The sequence below is a fragment of the Ictidomys tridecemlineatus genome, chromosome 1, assembly GCF_052094955.1.
Source record: "Ictidomys tridecemlineatus isolate mIctTri1 chromosome 1, mIctTri1.hap1, whole genome shotgun sequence".
Classification (NCBI taxonomy): domain Eukaryota; kingdom Metazoa; phylum Chordata; class Mammalia; order Rodentia; family Sciuridae; genus Ictidomys; species Ictidomys tridecemlineatus.
In genome coordinates this window covers 92,005,509-92,027,549 of record NC_135477.1, presented here as the reverse complement: position 1 = coordinate 92,027,549, position 22,041 = coordinate 92,005,509, and the positions used below count along the sequence as shown (strand labels likewise).

At 36.7% G+C, this 22,041-nt stretch overlaps 1 protein-coding gene across 14 annotated transcripts in view; it reads right to left on the bottom strand.

Annotated features, from left to right (window-relative positions):
* Window positions 1-8,674: 8,674 nt before the first annotated feature.
* The window catches only part of Atg10 (autophagy related 10), a 263,608-nt gene continuing 250,241 nt past the window's right edge, over window positions 8,675-22,041 (bottom strand). For 11 of the 14 annotated variants that reach the window (XM_078044575.1, XM_078044561.1, XM_078044590.1 and 8 more), the window contains 3 exons: window positions 19,690-19,749; window positions 9,713-9,810; window positions 8,675-9,058 (listed from right to left, as the gene is read on the bottom strand). In XM_078044575.1, coding sequence (XP_077900701.1) covers window positions 8,947-9,058; window positions 9,713-9,810; window positions 19,690-19,749 — 270 coding nt within the window. In that variant the 3' untranslated portion in view covers window positions 8,675-8,946. The remainder of the gene's footprint in view (window positions 9,059-9,712; window positions 9,811-19,689; window positions 19,750-22,041) is intronic. The other 3 variants (XM_078044577.1, XM_078044605.1, XM_013359502.4) reach the window with 1 other exon arrangement.

Below are 22,041 nucleotides of genomic sequence, written 5' to 3'. Positions count from 1 at the left end.
GCACCCAAAACTGTAGACATACTGAATTATGATCTGTTAACTTATCTGCCTCATAAATATTGAGTTCTAGATATTTAAAATGTTTCTAAGTAATCCAAGAAAGCACCACAAGTTATGTTTTATTTATCATCATGTGTAATTATTTGAATGGAGTAATATATGTGAGTTATTAGTTCATTTTTAATAATTTAGAAACTGGAATTTAGTGATCTCTAAAATCCCTTTCAATAATAAACATCTAGAATACAAGATACTTGCAACAGACCACTAGATGTCGCCACTGACAACACAAATTTTAAAGCAAAGGCTTGCCATCATGGCTGCTTTTGGTAGCTTTAAAGAACACTACCAAAGGTAAAAATAAGAATGTAAAAACACTTTTATACACAATCTCTACAAAAGCATTAAGGAGTACCTTAGAGATCTCTATGCCCATGAAAGTAGCCCAGTGCCAGGAGCATAAGAATAGTTAAACACTTCCTAGCTCCTTCTAGAAAAACCCTTAGTAATTTGCTGATTAGCAGTTTAAAGAGGGAGTCATGGAATCTTAGAATTGGAAAGGAGCTTATTTATCCATTAGTTTTTAGATCTTTTGTAATGCCAGATTTGTGGGACCCCAATAGACCCCCAGGAGCCGAATCTGATGCAATCACACAAGTCTTTATTGCAAGCTCAAGCCTGGACTCACAACCGTTTCCGACACAGCGGTCCCAGGGAGTGAGTCCTGGTCCTTTGTTCAGTGAGATTTTATAGGTTTTTTGAGGATACTCTATGTGTCACAACATCCCACAGCAAATCATCACACACTACGGGAAAATCAAACAACAACTCTTAACATTGATTAGCACATTCACTGGCGGGAACAAGTTGGGTAGGGGTGATTGGTTAGTACAAGAGGGGGATTCCTTTGAACTGATTGGTTTAAGCCACGAGGGGTGTACATGTTAAACTACATGGTTTCCCAACATGTTATCCAACCACCATAAACTATGGGGGTCATCTGGCTTCCCAGTTATTTTCCCTGTCTCATGCTGATTGGTGCTTGCTAGGGGGTTGCTATGGGTCTTCACCTAGCCTGACTGAGTCAGGGACACCTGGAGCCCTGGAGCTCTCCTGTTATTTGCAGACAAACAACTCAGCAGGGTGAGCCTAGAAAGGCTCTGTGGGTTTTTCCAAGGACAAGGGTCACTCCCCCTTCTTGAGGACAGGCCTTGAGGTAGAAGCTGCTGTTATTTATTTATTTTCAAAAATGGAGTCACATCAGTTTCTTACTTTCTTACTTGGAGCTAGAAGTTCAGTCAATATCACAAGCACCCCCCCACACACACACTCACATGCATGCACACCCACAGAGATGCAGATCGATTTCATGTGTGGTATCAGACCATGTATGCACATATGCACATACAGTTAAGCTTCATAATGGCATTTTGGTCCACAACAGATCAATCAATATATGACAGTATGCATCATAATGTACCATATAGCCTGGAGGTATAGTGGGCTACACCATCTAGGTTCATGTTTCTTTTATTTATTTTTTTTTAATATTTGTTTTTTAGTTGTGGGTGGACATAATATCTTTGTTTTATTTTTATGTGGTGCTGAGGTTTGAACCCAATGACTGCCTCATGTGTGCTAGGCGAGCACTCTACCACTGAGCCACAACCCCAGCCCTTAGGTTTGTATTTCTCAGAACATAGTCCCATCAAGCTATGAATGACTGTGGTTGAAATCAAGTTTCAAAAATAAAAAAAAAAATACTCTTTGTGCAATAAACTTTGATATTTTCCTTTTTATGTATTCTTCATTAGAAAAATACTGGTCATAAACTAACAAACTGAGTTTCCCTGATCTAATGTGCCTCCTTACATTTAATACATAAGAAAAGAGGGGCTCAGGTGAAGTGACTTCAGTTAACAGAGTGAGCCAGGACTCAAGGCTTTCAGGACACCCACTGGTTTTCTTTTGGAAGGAACTGGATAAAAACTGAAAAGTGTCCTTGCCATACACCCAACCCCTCCTGTGCTTCTTTGTCTTCTAAGTCATGTGGCCAGTATAGTGTTGCAAAACAAACTGATGATCTATGTATGATTAGTTTATTACATGCAGCAGTATTTTTAAAATACAGGCTTTTCTAAAATACAAATGTTATACTTTAACTTGTCTATTCAAATTCCCTAAATGGCTCTTTGTGGTCTTTAGGCCATGTACAAATTCTCAGAGTGGCAGGAAGGCCCTCTCAGAGCTGACCCCAGAACTGCCAGCCAGCTTCATTCTTCATTCCCCATGTTTACCTTTGAGGGTTTTCCTCTACTCTCAACCTTGCTGCCTCCTAAGTGCTTCAAGAGTCTACTCATCCTTTTTCTGCAAAGCATTCCTTGGCACAATTGCACAGTTTCCCACACCTGGGTCATAGCAGGCACCCTATCCTTGAATCTCTTTCTTGTCATCTTCCCCACTGGACTGGGCTTTTTTTTTTTTTTTTTTTTTTAGTTGTAGATGGACACACCACCTTTATTATATCTATTTATTTATTTCTATGTGGTGCTGAGGATCAAACCTAGTGCCTCCCATGTGCTAGGCAACTGCTCTACCATTAAGCCACAACCCCAGGCCCTAGACTGCCCACCAGCCAGGGTTATGTCCCTCAACTGCTATCCCTGGCACCCCACTTAGGGCTTAGCATATAACAGGAGCTTGATAAATTTCCTGAGAGATTTTATATGATTCAGATGCAATACTTATCTGTAAGAATATTTTCATATTCTTACTCTCAAACTTTATTCCTAAATTTAAAACTTCACAGGATCAGCTCTCTGATTAACATAAGGACTGGTTTTGAACAATGCAGAACTCCACTTCCAAGGGTATGAATAAAAACAAATCTATCATGAGAGAAATGTATATATATAAAAAAAACAGTTTTGGTCTTTTTTTCTCTTGATTTTAGTCAGCTTTTTGTTTGGAGGAGGGGGTAATTTTGTTTTTTTAACTACCTAGTACTCACTGATCCACACGGTCTGTGCTCCTTCTGCTGGTCAAAGTGCTCTCCAACTCCTTCCCAGGACCTACCTTTCCGAATCCACTCAGAGGGGCCATTCTTCTGCACACGTGCAGAGCACACCAAAAACAGTGGGTCTTAAATTGCCTACTATCCACCACAAGCCAGAAGGAGATCAGAGAAAAGGAGAAATGAGTAACAGGTTCCAGTGACAAAGTGCTGTGAGCAATGAAGGGAGCTATCAGTGGAGGCTGCTGTTGTTACCGCTGTTGACCGGTGACGAGTCCTTGCTTCCCCAATGTTGAAGAATAACACCAGAAAAGGACACTGAGGCAAGGTCAGAGTAGAAATTAGAAGTTTATTAAAGGGCAGCAGAATAGACTTCTCCCGAGGAAGAAGGGGACCCAAGAGGTGGAATCCGTGGAAGTGCGGTTGTTTCCCCTTTTTATAGTTTTGGGGATGGAATGTAGGTTGGAAGTCCCAAGGGGTGGGACACAGGTGGGCCAAAGAAGTAATCTGGGCAGGAAGGACTTCTGAGTCAGCACCTTCAAGTTTGCTGGGGGCTGTTCATTAACATTCCTTTGAGGTGGACTTTGGCCTAGGGCCTTTTCAGGACTTCATTAACATTCCATGAGTTGTCCTGCGTTTCCTGGAATCATTCTCAGCATGGCCTCCATTTTAGATTTCACTGGGTATTAGACCCAATTTACCTAACTACACTGACTACCTAACTTTAAATCTGGCTTCACTGTGGTGTCCAAGTTGGCTTTGTGTGTTATGCTCGAATTCGGGACCCCTAAAAGACCACCAGAGACCCAAGATCCATGTAAGCAGCAAAGAGGCCTTTATTGCGAGCTACCTCGGTCCTCCGCACGCACACAGCAACTGGTGACGCTCAGAGGCCCCAGCCCAGGGTTTGCAGCAGTTTTATACATTCTTTGGAGAAGGCAGGGACCCCCACATACATCATAGCATCTCTTAGCAAATCATCACACACCGCGGGAAAATCAAATAACAACTCTAAAACATGATTAGCACCTTCACTGGCGGGAACAAGTTGGGTAGGGGTGATTGGTTACTACAAGAGGGTTTCATTTGAACTGATTGGTTTAGGCCATGTGGGGTGTATGTGCTGAACTACTTGGTTTCCCAACATGTTATCAACCACCATAAACTACTGGGAGGGTCATCTGGCATCCCAGGAATTTCCCTGTCTCATGCTGATTGGTGGCTGCTATGCTATGGTCCCCACCTTATTGAGTCAGGGACTCCTGGCGCAGCAGATCTCTCCTGTAGATAAACAAGTTAGCAGGGTGGGAATGTGCCTAGGAATGCTCTGTGGGTCTTTCCAAGGACAAAAGTCATGTCCCTTCCTTGGACAGGCTTTGCTCTGAGGTAGAGGCTGGTTTTTCATGTGGAAAAGGTGAACACATGGACCAGGCTGGGAACCCATGGAAAGATGTGGAGAAGAAAGCATTTCCTGTCAGGAACCAGGAGGAGCAAGGCTGTTATCCTTTATCAAGGCTTATTCCCTGTAGCATTGTGTTGAGTATGAAACACATTCAGATTTATGCATTATTTGATTTTCTCTATGCCCTTGTCAGGTAAGCAAGATAGACATTGTGGTCTTTATTTTAGAGAAATAGTAAACAACAACAACAACAACAACAAAGGAGATGAAGGAAATTGGCTCAAGTCACTCAGTTAGCAGCTAAGCAGACTGGGTCTAGTCCTCAGAACTTCTCCTGATTTTACAGACCCAACAGTTCAAGTAGCCCTCAAAGGACAAGTACGTAAATTTCCCTAATGTACAAATGAGGAAACTGAGGACTCAAAACGCAAAGCAAATTTTCCAAGGCTACACAAAATCAGCCTTATTCTCCACTGAAGGTGCTTTGCGTTATATTAGTTGGAGAGGAAATGGAGAGAAAAAATTCTTTTATCACAGAGAAAGAATTTTATCTCTTTGAGGAAACAAAAGATTTCCTAATTAATTAATTTATTTTAATTAGGCATATATGATAGCAGAATGCATTTTGATTTATTGACACAATTGCAGCACAACTTTGAATTTCTCTGGTTGTACACAATGTAGGGACACAGCACATGTGCAGCATATGTGTACCTATGGTAATGATGACCATCTCATTCCACCATCTTTCCTGCCCCCAAGCACTCTCCATACTCTCCCTCCCTTTTGCCCAAAGTTCCTCCATTTTCCCATGCCTCCCCACTTCTAATGTTTAATTATTGATGGGGTAACAATCTGTTAGTACAGCTGCATTTTAAAAAAGGTAAATTTTTATCAATCAAGAAATTTAAAAAAACATTTCTGAAAATGAAGTTGCCTAAGGAGATGGATCTATCTGGGGAAGGAAGTCTCCAAAATCTATACACAGTCTTCAGAATTTGTATTGCCTCTGATGAAGTTTCAGGTCTTTATCAATCGAAGAATAAAAAGGTTTTTTTTTTTAAATTTAAAACAAAACTACTTTGGCCCAAAGGATAACTAGTATTTCCAGACAAGTACATAATTTGGCTGATATATATATATATATATTTTACACCAGAAATGGCATGGCTTGGGAAATGACTTGCTGAGAAATCTGTGTTTACATTAGGGAAAGTGAGGAAAAAAAATCCCTTGCAGAGTTGAAAAGAAGTTAAATGGTAAATACTAAAATGCCCAGCAAGCATATAAACAGGCTCCTATTCTAGCATGAATATGTGCAGCTCAGCATTTTAAAATTTACTTTTAGCTTTTCTAACAGTTTGAATTAACCCCTTCTCTCCTCTGCTCTCCTTCTGAGAGTTCAGCCCTTAACCTGTAGATGTGAATTAGGGGTTCTGTCATGGTCTTTTTTGAATCACCAGCAGACAATCCCTTCACTCTAACAGTGATTCTCTATTTCATAAAGCCATCTCTGACCCATACGAGTAGGCTACTACCTTAGTCTACTTTATGTTGCTATAACAAAATACTTGAAACTGGGTAATTTATAAGGAAAGAAATTCATTTGGCTCATGGTTCTGGAGGCTGGGAAGTCCAAGGTCAGGCTGCTGTATCTAGAAAGGGCTTTGTGGTGCTTTAACTCATGACAGAAAGTAGAAGATAAATCAGCATGTGCAGAAGAGCAGAGGGGACAAAGGTGGCTGACCTGCTTTATAGCAACCCACTCCTATGAGAATGAATCCAGTTCTGCAAAAAATCCATCAGTCCTTCTTGATAACATAGCCACTATTGAAAGGTCTCGCCATTTCTAAACACCATTATATTTGTAGTCAAATTTCAACATGAATTTTAGAGGGGACAAACCATATTTAAACTATGGCAGCCACATGGTGAATAAATGCCCCGTAAATTTTCTTATTATTCATGTAAGACAACCCATGACTTATAGTTTTTGACTTTATGATGGTGTGAAAGGGACACACATTTAGTAGAAACCATACTTTAAATTTTGAATCATAATATTTTCCTTGGCTAGTGATTTGCATTCCAATACTCTCTCATTGATGCTCAGCATCAGCATTGAGCTGCATTTTCCTGTCAAACTTGATATTATTGGACAAACAACCAATATTCTACAGGATACTGTGTTGCCAGGGTTGGAGGGATACTGTGTTTTGTGTTTTAGCATCTAATCATGTCTACATGATACCTAGCCGAGTGTGTTTGTGAGATATTCAACACTTTTTTTATACAACAGACCTTGTGTTAAGCTATCATGTTCAGCAAGTTAGGTGAACTTTAGACCTATGGTATTTTCAACTTATTACGAGTTTATCAGGATGTACCCTCATGGTAAGTTGAGGAGCATCTGTGATGCCCAGATGAACATTTGAAAGCAAGTTCACCTTGCATAAAATTGTAAGGCAAAATAATATCTATCAATGCCACAATAAAAGTACATTTAAAAAAAGTAGGAGAGGTTATCCAGGTTTCCATCAGAATCACCCAGAGAGACTGTTTTAGAAGTTGGCCCTAGCATTTGTAACTGTAAAACATCCTCAGATAATTCTAAAGTACATCCTTTGTTGAAAGAAACTAATCTAGATTGTCTCAAGGGCCAACCAAATTTTTCTCCTAATTTCAGTGCCTAATAAATTAAAATGAAAAACAAACAAATAAAAAATCCCCAACAAAAGAAGCAATTAAAACAGACAATGGGGGCTCCACTTGCCTACCATGTGTGAGGCACTGGGTTTGATCCTCAGCACTACATATAAATAAGCAAAATAAAGATCCATTGACAACTAAAAAATGTTAAAAAAAATAAACAAACAAACAATGATGTACCATTGTGAGTGTGCATGTGCATATGTGTGTGTATTTGTGTGTGTGTGTGTGTTGCTGGGGATGGAACCCAGGGTCTCACACATGCTAGGCAAGTGCTTTACCACTGAGACCCATCCCCAACTCCAAGGTTTATCTTAATATCTTACTGTTAAAACTTATTTGTAAACTGAGTGAATAACAATTAATTATAAGAAAGGTGAACACTCGATGAATATTTGTATAATACTTTCCAATATTTTCTCATGCATTAATAATCTTGCGTGGTTCTCACAGAAACCTCCGAGTTAGCTTATTTTCTTAAAAAGATGAAGAAAATAAGTCTCAGGGATATGGAGATTTGCACAAAAAGCTCCCTACTGCAGTAGAGCAATTATGGATTTGAGAATTGGAGGGACAAAATGAATATTTTTTATTACTATAGGTAAAAAATTTAATGTTTAAATATTTCCTATAGCCTTAAAAAAACTTCTAATCTATACCATACTTTGCTTGTTAAAGCACATTACTTCACTTATAATAAACTATTGTGGCTGGGTACAGTGGTGCACACCTGTAATCCCAGTGGCTCAGGAGACTGAGGCAGGAGGATCATGAGTTCAAAGCCAGCCTCAGCAATAGAGAGGTGCTAAGCAATTCAGTGAGACCCTGTCTCTAAAAAAATACAAAATAGAGCTGGGGATGTGGTTTACTGGTCGAGTGCACCTGAGTTTAACTCCTGCTGCCCCAAATATTGTGCTTTTTCTTTAATCTGTTCTCTCTCTCTCTCTCTCTCTCTCTCTCTCTCTCTCTCTCTCTCCTCTCTCTCTGAATAAATTAGAAATAATTAATTTTTCCTGAATTTGATTATGGGAGAATAATTTAGGAAAGGTTATTATGTTTATAAAAGTAGTTTTCAGGAACATATATATCCTGTACTTTAATTTTCATCATATTATATTAAAATGAATGCATAAATATATTTCTCCATCAATCTCCATATCAGAAAAAGGAATGTGAAGTGCTTAGCCCAGAAAAAAATGACTTGTCAGAGCCTCAATGATGTCAGGATTTATAGTATTACTGAACTAGATTCATTTTTTGTTATTTCCAGTGATTTGTATCTTTGACATGTTTTTTCTAAACATTCAGTCTATCAAATATGAGTTGCCACAGACATTTTTTTCCTGGGGGAAAAAAAATTCCATGTAAAATCTTGGCAATGTGGAATATTGCACAGTTTTGATCTCATTAAAACCAGGGCTGGTCAAGTAAACTCTTGATGCTCTTCATGCCACAATCTGTAAAATCAATAGAAAAATCTGAAAACAAGAACAAAACAAAAACCAAGAGAATAAAAACAAAACAAAACAAAACAACAACAAAACACACTGTTGACTGAGCAATAAATGATTATTTCAAGAATATCAGTGCTATTATAAAATTGTCTACACTTGTAGCTGGTTGAGTGCTACTTACAAGAAAGTAAAATGCTTCCTAAACAACTGGGTAGTGCATTGTTGGAGAACTAAAGAACAAACCAGTGTTCAGCCCATTAAAGATGAAAACAAACTTTCCAGATAGCAGGAATGTATCTAAGTGCAAGAGAAGCACCAGAATCTTTCTAACAGCAAAACATGAAATCTAGGCTTTTCTTTTTGCCTTGTCAAAGGGCATTTGACTCATCCTGAGAAGTTGCTATGGCATAACTGAGAGGAAGATTGAGCCCAACAACCGGCCCTACGATGCTCAGCCATGATGTAATATAGTTGATGTTCCTAGGAAACAAAAGAAATATGGAAAATATTAATATTTTCATTGTCATTTTTTGATGAATGGTAGAAAAGCAGTTAGTCACTGACAAGAACAAAAATGAGGCTTTCTTTAAGGAGGAGTGCCTACCTGGAATTCAGCATTTCTGAATGCCAGCCCCATTATTTGATAAGAATTAGAAGTCCATAGAGGATGTTAGAGTCCCTCACTAAGGAAGTTGAAGGACAACATAAGCAATGGGGATCCTGACTCCCCTTGATGACTCAAAATTTACACCTGAAATTCACTGCATTTATTAAGGTAAGGAACTTCAGTGATTAGGAGCATGATTTTGAGGCAAAAATGTTTTGGATTCAAATTCTAGTTTTACCACTTAACTAGCTTCGTGACCCTGGCAGAGTCTTTAAATTCCTTTGTGTTTTAGTTTCTTTCTCTGTAAACTGAGTAATATAATGGCACTTAGTTCATAGGGATGTTATAAAAGTCCAATTTGTTAATATCTCTAAAGCTCTTAGAACAGCACCTAGCATATAGTAAAAATCAATGTTTTAGTCATTATTATCATATTTCTGGTTTAGCCTAGCTTTTGGAGTTACAGAAAAAGATTTACACTTTTAAAATCAGAGTAGGGGCCAATGTATCTTAAGGGTATTTCTTACCTATTGATTTTCTGAGAATTCTTTAATACAGGAGCCATGAATTCATTAGTCTTGCAGGGATGAAGTACAAAAAAGGGTTGCCCAAGTATTGGATGTTCCTGTAAGAGCCAGAGTTGGTCCAGAATTGTCACTGAAGGTTACTTTGAAAAAGTTATGATATACCTTATATATAAACAGAGATACGATAAATTGTGGTACAAAGGTGTATTAATAATTATAATGCAAAAAAATAAGAAAGCTCATGTATAATGGCATAATTTGGCATGAACAAACTTTATGTACAGAGTTATGAAAAATTGTGCTGTGAATGGATAATTATGAATGTAATTCATTCCACTATTATCATGTATGTAAGAAATAAAAAAGTGAAAAAGTTACAGTAGATAATCTGGTTTACTTCTTCAAAATGAAGGGTTGTCTTGAATTCCAAGTTACTAAATTAGCATACAGGTTGATTTCCTATTTTGAAATATAATTTATAATCCAAATGTGAGAGGTTGGTGAGAATGAAAATTTATTGATAAAGGAGTATTGTGTGAGGCGCATGGATTTACAAACTATAGATAATTTTTTTCAGTTTCCTCTGTTTGTTGGCTAATCTATCTTTTTGGACTACAATTCTCTTTTATTTGTCTTCAGGGATGTCCACGAAGCCCAGTACCTTGACTATGCATTTCACTCATCTCTGTCAATGGTAAAGGAATCAAAATCATCCCCTACTCTCAATTTCTCTTTTCTGTTTATTTCCTTGGTTTCTCCCAAGCTTACAGGCTGTTCCTATATGGTAAAATCTCATATGATATAACTCCATTTCCTTTATAAAAGAATAATTGGATATAAGGTATAGGTTAGACTGCTGCTGGTTTTGAGATGGCCATTATTTAGCAAGCAATAGGAAGCCCTAGAAGGCTTCTATATTGTAAGTAAACTTATACAAAGATTATCAACACAAAAAATTTATTGATGATAAGTTCATCAATTTTACATGGTGGATTAAAAAGTGTGGCACACACCACAAATTCAAATAGCTATGGTGTTCAGCCAGATGACCCAAAGGGGGAATGACAGTTAAATACACCAACAGCAACAAGGACTACCACCAGCAGTTTGGACCAACTGGAGAGTGCTGCCATCTAAGGCCATGCTTGCTACTCTGCTCCAGCTGATAGTGCCATGTGGGAAATTGAGTCCAGCATGCCAGACCTCATTTGTCAAAGAACTGTAATGCAAAAAAAAAAAAAAAAAAATAGTGTTACCTTAGATTAGGTAGAGGGGGGAAGGCAGGGGATATGGGGATAAGAAAGACAGAAGAATAAAACAGACATTATTACTTTATGTATATATGTGACTATATGACCAATATGATTCTATATGTACACTCAGAAAAATGAGAAATTATATCCCATCTATGTATGATATATCAAAGTATATAAGTGCATTCTACTGTCATGTATAAGTAATTAAAACAAATAAAAAATTAAAAAAAAATGCCAGAAGATCAAAAGTTCATGTAAAGCCTCCTATATTTAAATATTGGTACATTTTTAAAAACATAGGTGAGCCAAATACAACAGCTGTATTTGAACTAGAGGCTGCCCAGTTGCTTCTCTTGAATTCTCCTAGCCAACTCGCTGAGAGTTAAACTCAGATCTGCTCATAGGAAGAATCATGTGGTTGTTCCTGCTGCCTCCACCCTCAGCCCCAAGCATTCACATCTGCATGCATGGGCTACACTCACAAGAACTGGGACAGCCAGTTGCATTTGTATTGGTGACATTGGGAGTGGAGATTTGGGGGTTTGTGCGGAGGGAAGAGTTGTCCATTAATAGTAGACTGTTGTATGATTCTGTGTGCCCGGCCTGGCATTTTTTTTCTCCCCAAATACCGCCTCTAAACATCTCTGCCCAGTAGCTTGATTTTTCCAGCTAAGGGTCAGCCTCCTCCATCCAGCTCTTTTTCTCTTTTTCCCAGCCCTAACTGAACTCTGGGGTCACAGTTCAGATGTTAATTATGCCTATGGCAAGTCTCCTGTCCATTTTTATTCTGGTTTCTCTTATCTGCCTTAAATTAATATCTATTTTATATATAATATAAATTATATATATTATAAAATTTACCTTTTATCTGTTTGCCAAGAACAGTTCTGAATATAGTTATAGAGATAAGCAAAGTCTCTGATCTCATGGAACTGATTCCAGTATAGGAGACAGCCAACAAACACTGATAAATACACAAGATAATCCAGATAGTAAGTGCTATGGGAGAACCTAAGAGGGTAATAAAATTCTGGAGGGATCAAGGTGATATTAGATTTGGTGAAAAGGAAAGCCTTACTGAAGAGATGTGCAATGGTAAATATTTATATCCCTCAACCCTGATTCAGGTGATGAAATCCGAACTCCCAAGCAGTTAGTATTAGAAGATGGGGTCTTGGTTAGGTTTTAATGGGAAGAATGTTCTCAAAAATGGACCCAGAGGGCTCTCTCCACTCCCTTCTTGTTATGAAAGTACCCATCAAGAAGACAACCATCTATGATCTTACACTCCTAGCCTATAAAACTGTGAAAAATAGAATGTTGTTTAAACCACCCATTTTCTTATGTTTTTGTTGTAGCAGCCTGAACAGACTAAGACAAGGTAATATTTTTACAGAAATCAGAATGACAAGAAAAAGCCAACTGTGCAGAAGTATGAGGACACAGTGTTGAAGCCAGAAGACCCTAAAAGAAAGTGAGCATAATAAATGTGCAAAGGAAGCCAGGTGTGGTTGCACACACCTGTAATCCCAGCAACTCAGGAGGCTGAGGCAGGAGAATCACGTGTTCAAAGCCAGTCTCAGCAAAAGGTGAGGTACTAAGCAACTGAGTGAGACCCTGTCTCTAAATAAAAATACAAAATAGGGCTGGGGATGTGGCTCAGTGGTTGAGTGCCCCTGAGTTCAATTTCCAGTACCAAAAATTAAAAATAAATGAATAAATAAATAAATAAGCAAAGGAAATACAAAAGAACTTTAGAGTTATTCTGGGCCAAAATAAATACTGTTTAGGGGGTTGAGATGTAGTATGCCGACTTTAAGTTCTTTGGGTATAAACCCAGGAGTGTGATAGCTGGGTCAAATGGTGGTTCCATTCCAAGTTTTCTGAGGTATCTCCATACTGCTTTCCATAGTGGCTGCACCAATTTGCAGTCCTACCAGCAATGTATGAGTGTGCCTTTTCCCCCCACATCCTCAACAATACTTATTATAGCTTGTATTCTTGATAATTGCCATTCTGACTGGAGTGAGATGAAATCTTAGTTTTGATTTGCATTTCTCTAATTGCTAGAGATGATGAACATTTTTCCACGTTTGTTGATGAATTGTATTTCTTCTTCTGTGACATATCTGTTCATTTCCTTAGCCCATTTATTGATTGGGTTATTTAGTTTTTTTGGTGTTAAGTTTTTTGAGTTCTTTATATATCCTGGACATTAGTGCTCTATCTGAGGTGTATGGTAAAGATTTTTTCCCATTCTGTAGGCTCTCTCTTCATGTTATTGATTGTTTCCTTTGTTGAGAAGAAACTTTTTTGTTTGAATCTATCCCATTTATTGATTCTTCATTTTGCTTCCTGCACTTTAGGAGTCTTGTTAAGGAAGTCAGGTCCTAAGCCAAAATGATGAAGATATGGGCCTACTTTTTCTTCTATTAGGCACAGAGTCTCTGTTCTAGTGCCTACGTCTTTGATACACCTTGAGCTGATTTTTTGCAGGGTAAGAGATAGAGGTTTAATTTCATTTTGCTACATATGAATTTCCAGTTTCCCCAGCACCATTTCTTGACAAGGCTATCTTTTCTCCAATGTATTTTTGGTGTCTTTGTCTAGTATGAGATAGCTGTATTTATGTGGATTTGTCTCTGTGTCTTCTATTTTGTACCATTGGTCAACATATGTATTTTGGTGACAATACCATGCAGTTTTTGTTACTATGGCTCTGCAGTATATTTTAATGTCTGGTATTATGATGCCTCCTGTTTCACTCTTCTTGCTAATTATTGCTTTGGCTATTCTGGGTCTCTTATTTTTTCAAATGCATTTCATGATTGCTTTTCCTAGTTCTATGAAGAATGTCATTGGGATTTTAACAGGAATTGTATTAAATCTGTATAACAGTTTTGGTAGTATGGCTATTTTGAGAATATTAATTCTTCCTATCCAAGAGCATGGGAGACCTTTCCATCTTCTGAGATTGTCTTCAATTTCTTTCTTTACCACATACATAAGCTTTTAATAAAAAAATTTATAAAGAAATAATAACAGGAGAGAACTATCTGCTGGGGCAGAGTAAATAGTTCAGCACATCCTCTCTAACAAAAATAAAGAAAAAAAACTGAATGAAATTGTCAAAAACAAACACTTTCCAGATTCTGGAAATCAACCAGGGGCAAATAAAAATTTTGAAAAGTGTTTGCAGAACTTCAAGTTAGAATCAGAGGGAATCTTCAGCTTTCTTAGCTAGAAATTCTATTTTCATATCCTCCCACCTGGCTTGATTCACAGGGAAGTCTGACCAGGGTAGGGCTGGCCCTAAGTACCAGTAGCTGTGCTGCCTTGATATCTAATAGACAGTGAAAACTATTTGTTAGCAACATTGTCAATAAAAATCACAAAACAGGTGCTAAATGAAAAGGAGAAACCACAGCTCTACCCAAAGAGGTTGCAGTCCCAGTAAAGGTAGGCAACAGACAAGCCAGATATTTAATGGAAAGATCCTGGAATTGAGATAGTTGCAGAAGGGCAAGACAAATTCTGTAGACATCCCTGGCTGGTGGGAACTATACACATGTACAAGAAAGACACAGGAAGATCTGATGGAAAGTAAAAGCTAAGGTCAATTTGAATGCTTCCTGAATTTGGAATGTATTCCTAACCTATACACATCCATCAGCAAAAGAGGGAGGCCTTATGGACTTGAGGTATTTGAGCACAATCTTTCTCCAATCATTGTCTAACCAGCAAGCTATATAGATACAGTTGGATGAGACAGAGGAAGGAAGGTTAAAAATCAAAGAATTAAAAAACTAGCAGAGACAGAAGTAGCCATAGTTACAGGAGAGACGAATTCTGCAGATAAAGCTCAGGAAAGTTACTGAAAGAAACAAAACAGCAGCAACAATAAAAGAAAGACAATCTTTGATGAAAACTATTAGAATCCAGAATTGCTGGAATATATTATTTAAAATATCTAATTTTCAAAGAAAGATTTTTAAAAATGCAAAGATACCAACTGTAATACATTCAAAGGGGGAAAAAAAGAAGTGATAAAAAAAAACAGATAATCTGACTGAGCTGGGCTCAGGGATGCACAACTATAATCCAAGCAACTTGGAAGGCTGAGGCAGGAGGATTTCAAGGTCACCCAGCCCCATAAACATAGGGAGACCCTGTCTCAAAATAAAATGTGCAAAGGAGATAGCTCCATGATATAATGCCCCTGGGCTCAATCTCCAGTACCAAAACAAAACAAACAAATGACAACAATAACAACAACAACAACAACAAAAACCCTGACTCTGAGTGAGTCCAGATGTTAGATTTAGAAAGAGTCCAAAGCAGCTATTACAAATATGTTTAAAGTATTAAAACTATGCATACAGAATTAAAAGAGGAAAATTATGACAATGACTCTACAAAGAGATTAATGTCAATAAAGATATATAAACTACAGAAAGAACTAAATGGCAAGTTTGCAATTGAAAAGTACAATACCAGAAAATTTTTAAAAATCACTATGTCCAAGTGCAGTGGCACACACCTGTAATCCCAGAGGCTAGGAAGGGTGAGTCAGGAGGATCACAGGTTCAAAGCCAGCCTCAGCAACTTAGTAAGGCCCTGAGCAACTTAGTAAGACCCTGTCTCAAAATCAAAAATAAAGGCTGTGTGTGTGTGTGTGTGTGTGTGTATGTGTGTGTGTGGTGGGATGTAACTCAGTGGTGAAGTGCCCCTGGATTCAATCCCTGGTATTAAAAATAAATCACTAGGTAGGCTCAACAGTAGATATAAGAGAGCAGGATAAAGAAGAGTGGCCTTAAGATTTATTAATAGAAAGTATTCAATCTGAAGAATAAAGAGGAAAACATGCAGAAAAATATGCCTCAGAGACCTGTGGAACACCAATCCTATTAGCATACATGTAATAGGAATCTGAGAAGAAAAAGAGAAATGTGTTAATAAAATATTCCAAAAAAATACTGGCCTAAAACTTCCAAACTTTGATAAAAACACTAATCTGTGGATCCCAAAAGCTCAATATACTCTAAGTAAAAACAGATATCCACACCTAGACTCATCATATTCAAATTGCTAATGGCCAAAGACAAAGTCTTTGTGTGTGTGTGTGTGTGTGTGTGTGTGTGTGTGTGTATCTTATTTAATTTTGACTTTAAATAAGCAAATTTGGAATTTCAAAAAACACTGTGGACTCAACACATACATATGCAATTCACCAAGACTATAATTTTTGTATTTTCCTTACTTTCAGAAAAAAAAGGCTAAATAGAGACTAGATACAACATATAATATTAATTTGAGTGTACAGAGGTATTTATTTAAATAATTTCTCTTTTATTTTTATTACATTTTTTGAGTTTTTTATTTATATATGACAGCAGAATGCATTAAAATTCTTATTACACATATAGAGCACATTTTTTCATATCTCTGGTTGTATATAAAGTATATTCACATCAATTTGTGTCTTCATACCTATACTTTGGATAATAATGATCAGCATATTCCATCATCATTAATAACCCCATGCCCCCTCCCTTCCCCTCCAACCTCTCTGCCCTATCCAGATTTCATCTATTTCTCCCATGCTCCCTCTCCCTATCCCAATATGAATCAGTCTCCTTATATCAGAGAAAACATTCAGCATTTGTTATTTGGGATTGGTTAATTTCCTTAGCATTATATTCTCCAACTCCATCCATTTACCTGCAAAAGCCATGATTTTATTCTTTTTTACTGATGAGTAATATTCCATTGTGTATATATGCCACATTTTTTATCCATTAATCTATTGAAGGGCATCTAGATTGGTTCCACAGTTTAGCTATTGTGAATTGTGCTGCTATAAACACTGATGTGGCTGTGTCCCTGTAGTATGCTGCTTTTAAGTCCTTGGGATATAGACGGAGGAGAGGGATAGTTCGGTCAAATGGTGCTTCTATTCACAGATTTCCAAGAAATCTCCATACTGCTTTACATTTTGTCTGCACCAATTTACAGTCCCATCAGCAGTGTATAAATGTACCTTTTCCACCACATCCTCTCCAACACTTATTGTTGTATGTATGCATAATAGCTGCCATTCTAATTGGAGTGAGATGAAATCTTGGAGTAGTCTTGATTGCATTTCTCTAATTGATAGTGATGATGAACGTTTTTCCATGTAATTGTTGATTGATTGTATATTATCTTCTGGGAAGTGTCTGTTCAGGTCCTTGGCCCATTTATTGATTGGGTTATTTGGGGTTTTTTTTTGGTGTTTAGCTTTTTGAGTTCTTTATATATCCTAGAGATTAGTGCTTTATCTGATGTGTGAAGGGTAAAGATTTGCTCCCAAGATGTAGGCTCTCTATTCACCTCACAGATTGTTTCTTTTGCTGAGAAGAAACTTTTTAATTTGAGTCCATCCCATTTATTGATTCTTGATTTTAATTTTTGTGCCAAAGGAGTCTTATTAAGGAAGTTGGGGCCTAATCCCACATGATGAACATTAGGGCCTACTTTTTCTTCTATTAAATGCAGGGTCTCTGGTTTTATTCCTAAGTCCTTGATTCATTTTGAGTTAAGTCTTGTGCATGGTGAGATTTAGGAGTTTAATTTCATTTTGTTGCATATGAATTTCCAGTTTTCCCAACAACATTTGTTGAAGAGGCTATCTTTTCTCCAATGCATGTTTTTGGCACTTTTGTCTAATATAATTGTAATTTTGTGGGTTAGTCTCTGTGTCCTCTGTTCTGTACCATTGGTCTACTAGTCTGTCTTGGTGCCAATACCATGCTGTTTTTGTTACTATTGCTCTGTAGTATAGTTTAAGGTCTGGTATAGTGTTGCCACCTGCTTCACTCTTCCTGCTAAGAATTGTGTTAGTTATTCTGGATCTCTTATTTTTCCAGATGAATTTCATGATTGCTTTTTCTATTTAAATGAATGTCATTGGAATTTTGATCAGAATTGCCTTAAATCTGTATAGTGCTTTTGGAAATATAGTCATTTTGATAATATTATTTCTGTCTTTTCAAGAGCAAGGTAGATCTTTCCATCTTCTAAGGTCTTCTTTGATTTCTTTCTTTAGGGTTCTGTAATTTTCTTTTATTTTATTTACTTATTTTTTATTTATATTTGACAGTGGAATGCATTACAATTATTACACATATAGAACACAATTTTTTCATATCTCTGGTGTATACACAGTATATTCACACCAACTCGTGTCTTCACAATTGTACTTTGGATAATAATGATCATCACATTCCACCAGCATTAATAGTCTCATGCCCCTTCCCTTTCCCTCTAAATCCTCTGTAATTTTCAGTATATAGATTCTTCACCTCTTTCATTAAGTTGATTCCCAAGTATTTTATTTTATTTTAGCCTATTGAAAATGGGGTAGTTTTCCTCATTTCCCTTTCTGAGGATTTGTCACTGATATACAAAAATGCCATTGATTTTATATCTTGCTACTTTGCTGAATTCATTTACTAGCTCTAGAAGTTTTCTGATGGAAGTTTTTGGATCTTCTAGGTATAGAATCATTGTCAGCAAATAGTGAGAGTTCTTCTTTTCCTATCCATATCCTTTTAATTTCTTTCATCTGTCTAATTGCTCTGGCTAGAGTTCCAAGAACTATGTTAAATAGAAGTGGTGAAAGAGGGCATTCCTCTCTTGTTTCAGTTTTTAGAGGGAATGCCTTCAATTTTTCTCCATTTAGAATGATGTTGGCCTGGGGCTTAGCATAGATAGCTTTATGATGTTGAGATATGTTCCTGTTATCCCTAGTTTTTCTAGTGTTTTGAACATAAAAGGGTGCTGTATTTTGTCAAATACTTTTTCTGCATCTATTGAGAGATGATCATATGATTCTTATCTTTAAGTCTATTGATGTGATGAGTTACATTTATTGATTTCCTTATGTTGAAACAACCTAACCTTGCATCCCTGGGATGAATCCCACTTGATTGTGTTGCACGACTTTTTGATATGTTTTGTATTTGATTTGCCAGAATTTTACTGAGAGTTTTTGTATCTATGTTCATTAGAGATATTGGTCTGAAGTTTTCCTTTTTTGATGTGTCTTTGCCTGATTTTGGAATCAGAGTGATATTTGCCTCAGAAAATGAGTTTGGAAGAGCTGGCTCTTTTTCTATTTCCTGAAATAAATTGAAGAGTATTGGTATTAGTTCTTCTTTAAAGGTCTTATAGAACTTGGCTGTGTATCCATCTGGTCCAGGGCTTTTCTTAGTTGGTAGACTTTTGATGGTGTCTGCTATCTCATCACTTGAAATTGATCTGTTTAAATTGTGTATATCGTCCTGATTCAATTTGGGAAAATTATATGACTCTAGAAATTTTTCAATGCCTTCAATATTTTCTATTTTATTGGAGTAGGTTTTCAAAATAATTTCTAATTATCTTCTGTATTTCTGTAGTGTCTGTTGTGATATTTCATTTTTCATCATTTTTGTCAGTGATTTTAGTTTTCTCTCTCCTTCTCAACAAAATCTTAAAAGAAGCATAAGATAAAGTATTCCTCACATGAAAAGGAATAACACAACAGTGGCTGATTTCACATCAGTCCAGAAGGCAGCAGAGCAACATATTTGAGGTGCCAGAATAAAACTTCAAACTATAGCTGAGAATTCTATATCCAGAAAAACTATCCTTAAAAAATGAAGTTAATATGAATATATACCAGGAAAATAGACTTACTTGCTGGTAGATCTGCCTTATGAAATTTACCAAAGGAAGCCAGTAAATATCAGAAGATAACTAAAATCCACAAGAAAAAAAATGAAAGCCTTATAAATGGTGAATAAGAATTGTTTTCTTCCCATAGTTTCTTTTAAAGACACATGATTATACAAGCAAAAATTGTAACTATAAGTGTTTATAATGTACATGAACATGATATACACAACAGAAAGAGTACTAAGGAAAGTTGCTATATGTTAGCAGAATCAAGTCCACATTAAGTTGTGCTTTCATTGCTAGAATGCTTTATAAAGAAAACATGAACAATCAATCAAGAATGTTGATTTTGAGAACATTTGAATCAAAAAAACTTCTACTTCTTGTGAAATAAAACTTTTAAGTATGCTGTTAATCATGACCACTATTATAGCAATGTGTCAAAAGCATCCATCATTAATTACATGTTTAAATCATACATGGTTCAGTATCCAAAACTTCTAAAATGTATTTGTTTCTCTTAGATGTCACAAATTAACCAAATCATTAATTAATTTTTTAATACAGAGAATTAAATGTTTTTTTTGAGATGGAGTTTTACTACGTTGCCCAACTGGTCTACAATTTCTGGGGTCAAGTGATCCTCTAATGACAGCCTTCTGGATAGCTGAGACTACAGGCATGTACCACCACACTCAGTTCAAGAATTAATTTTTCAAACACTCAAAATAAATTCTTGTCTCTAAATGCAGGTATATCCTTTATCCAAAATGCTTGAGACCAGAAGTCTTTCAGATTTTGGAGTTTTTGGATTTGGCAGTATTTTCACAGACTTTGTTAGGTGAACATCCTTTAATCCAAAAATCCTAAATCCAAAATGCTCCAAAATCCAGAACTTTTCCTTTAAAAAATGTTATATATTTTTTTAGTTGTTGATAGACCTTAATTTTTATTCATTTATTTATATGCAGTGCTGAGAATCAAACCCAGTGCCTTACATATGCCAGGCAAGCGCTTTACCACTGAGCCACAACCCAGCCCCAAAATCCAGAACTTTTGAATTTTGGAGGATCCTCATTCCATATTTTTGGATTAGGAATCCTCAATCTGAATACAGGGTTTCTGAATATACAGCCTTAAGTTATGAAGAACATAATATAATAATGCCCATATTATGTAGAAAAACATCAAGTTTCCTCAGATATCATATATTCTCTCTTTCACTCACTTAGCAAACATTGAATCTTCTTGTCTGATAATTTTAAATTGACTTAAGCCCAACTCAAGGCAATGCTGTGGAAGTCACAGAATTCACAGTTAGTATAATGACCTGAGCCAATACTTAATTTTCAGTCTCATTCAATCAGCTGATCCTAAAAGCTCAGCTATTTGTATTCAGATCAACTAGAGTAGAGAATCTGCAAATAATTTGAGGAATGTGATCAAGTGTAGATAATCAATCTGGATAATATTCTCCCAAAGCAATTTTTTCTGCAATGGATATTTTTTAAAGGCTTTTGCTATCAGGAAAAATAACTCATATTCAGACAGCCAGAATCAGAGATGAAAACAGCCAGAATCAGAGATGAAAACAGTCTTTACTGGGTTTAGAAATTATGTGGTGGAGTTAAAGGAAAATCTAAACTTCTACACCTGATTTAACATACCTTTTTCAGAAATGGAAGAACATCAAACTGTCAGGATCTTTTTAGTGACATTTCTTAGATCAATTCAGGAGGTAAATTCATGTGAAAGTGCTACCATCTGCTGTCAATACTAATGAACTGAGCAAATTTATGCTGAGACAAATGTCCATGTGGAAATACACACAGCCAATGAACTGTGTTAGGCTTACAACTCAATAAACATTTCTAGTGGAACAAAGTTCTGCTAAATGGTTTTCTGTGAAAATAGAAATGATGGGTCAGATTTCTATCTCTGTAACTCCAGAGGAGTTATATAGGCACATTCCCTTATGAAATTTAATTTAGCAATGGTTAAATGTCTCATAAAATAAGTCTGACATGAATACTGTGAATTGGTTTTAGAACTATTAGATGTGACTATCACAAGGAAATGATAATACTGCACCTTCATCTTACATGTAATAAATATGATGAGTTACTTGGTTCATTTCTTAATTTTCTTAGTTCTCCAGGAGGGCACAAATATAATTTCACACAATAAGTTTCACCCAGTTTCATATTCTAGTCTGATCAAATTTGGCTCCACTCTGGGCACATGCCTTAGAAATGGAGAGACATGTGTCCTCCATGTTGCCCCCCTTGAAATGGGGAAGGAAAATTATAGAGCATCTTAAAGGATCAGGCAAGGTCCCAAGTGCTTTATAGGGCTGCCTACCATAGCAGCTCT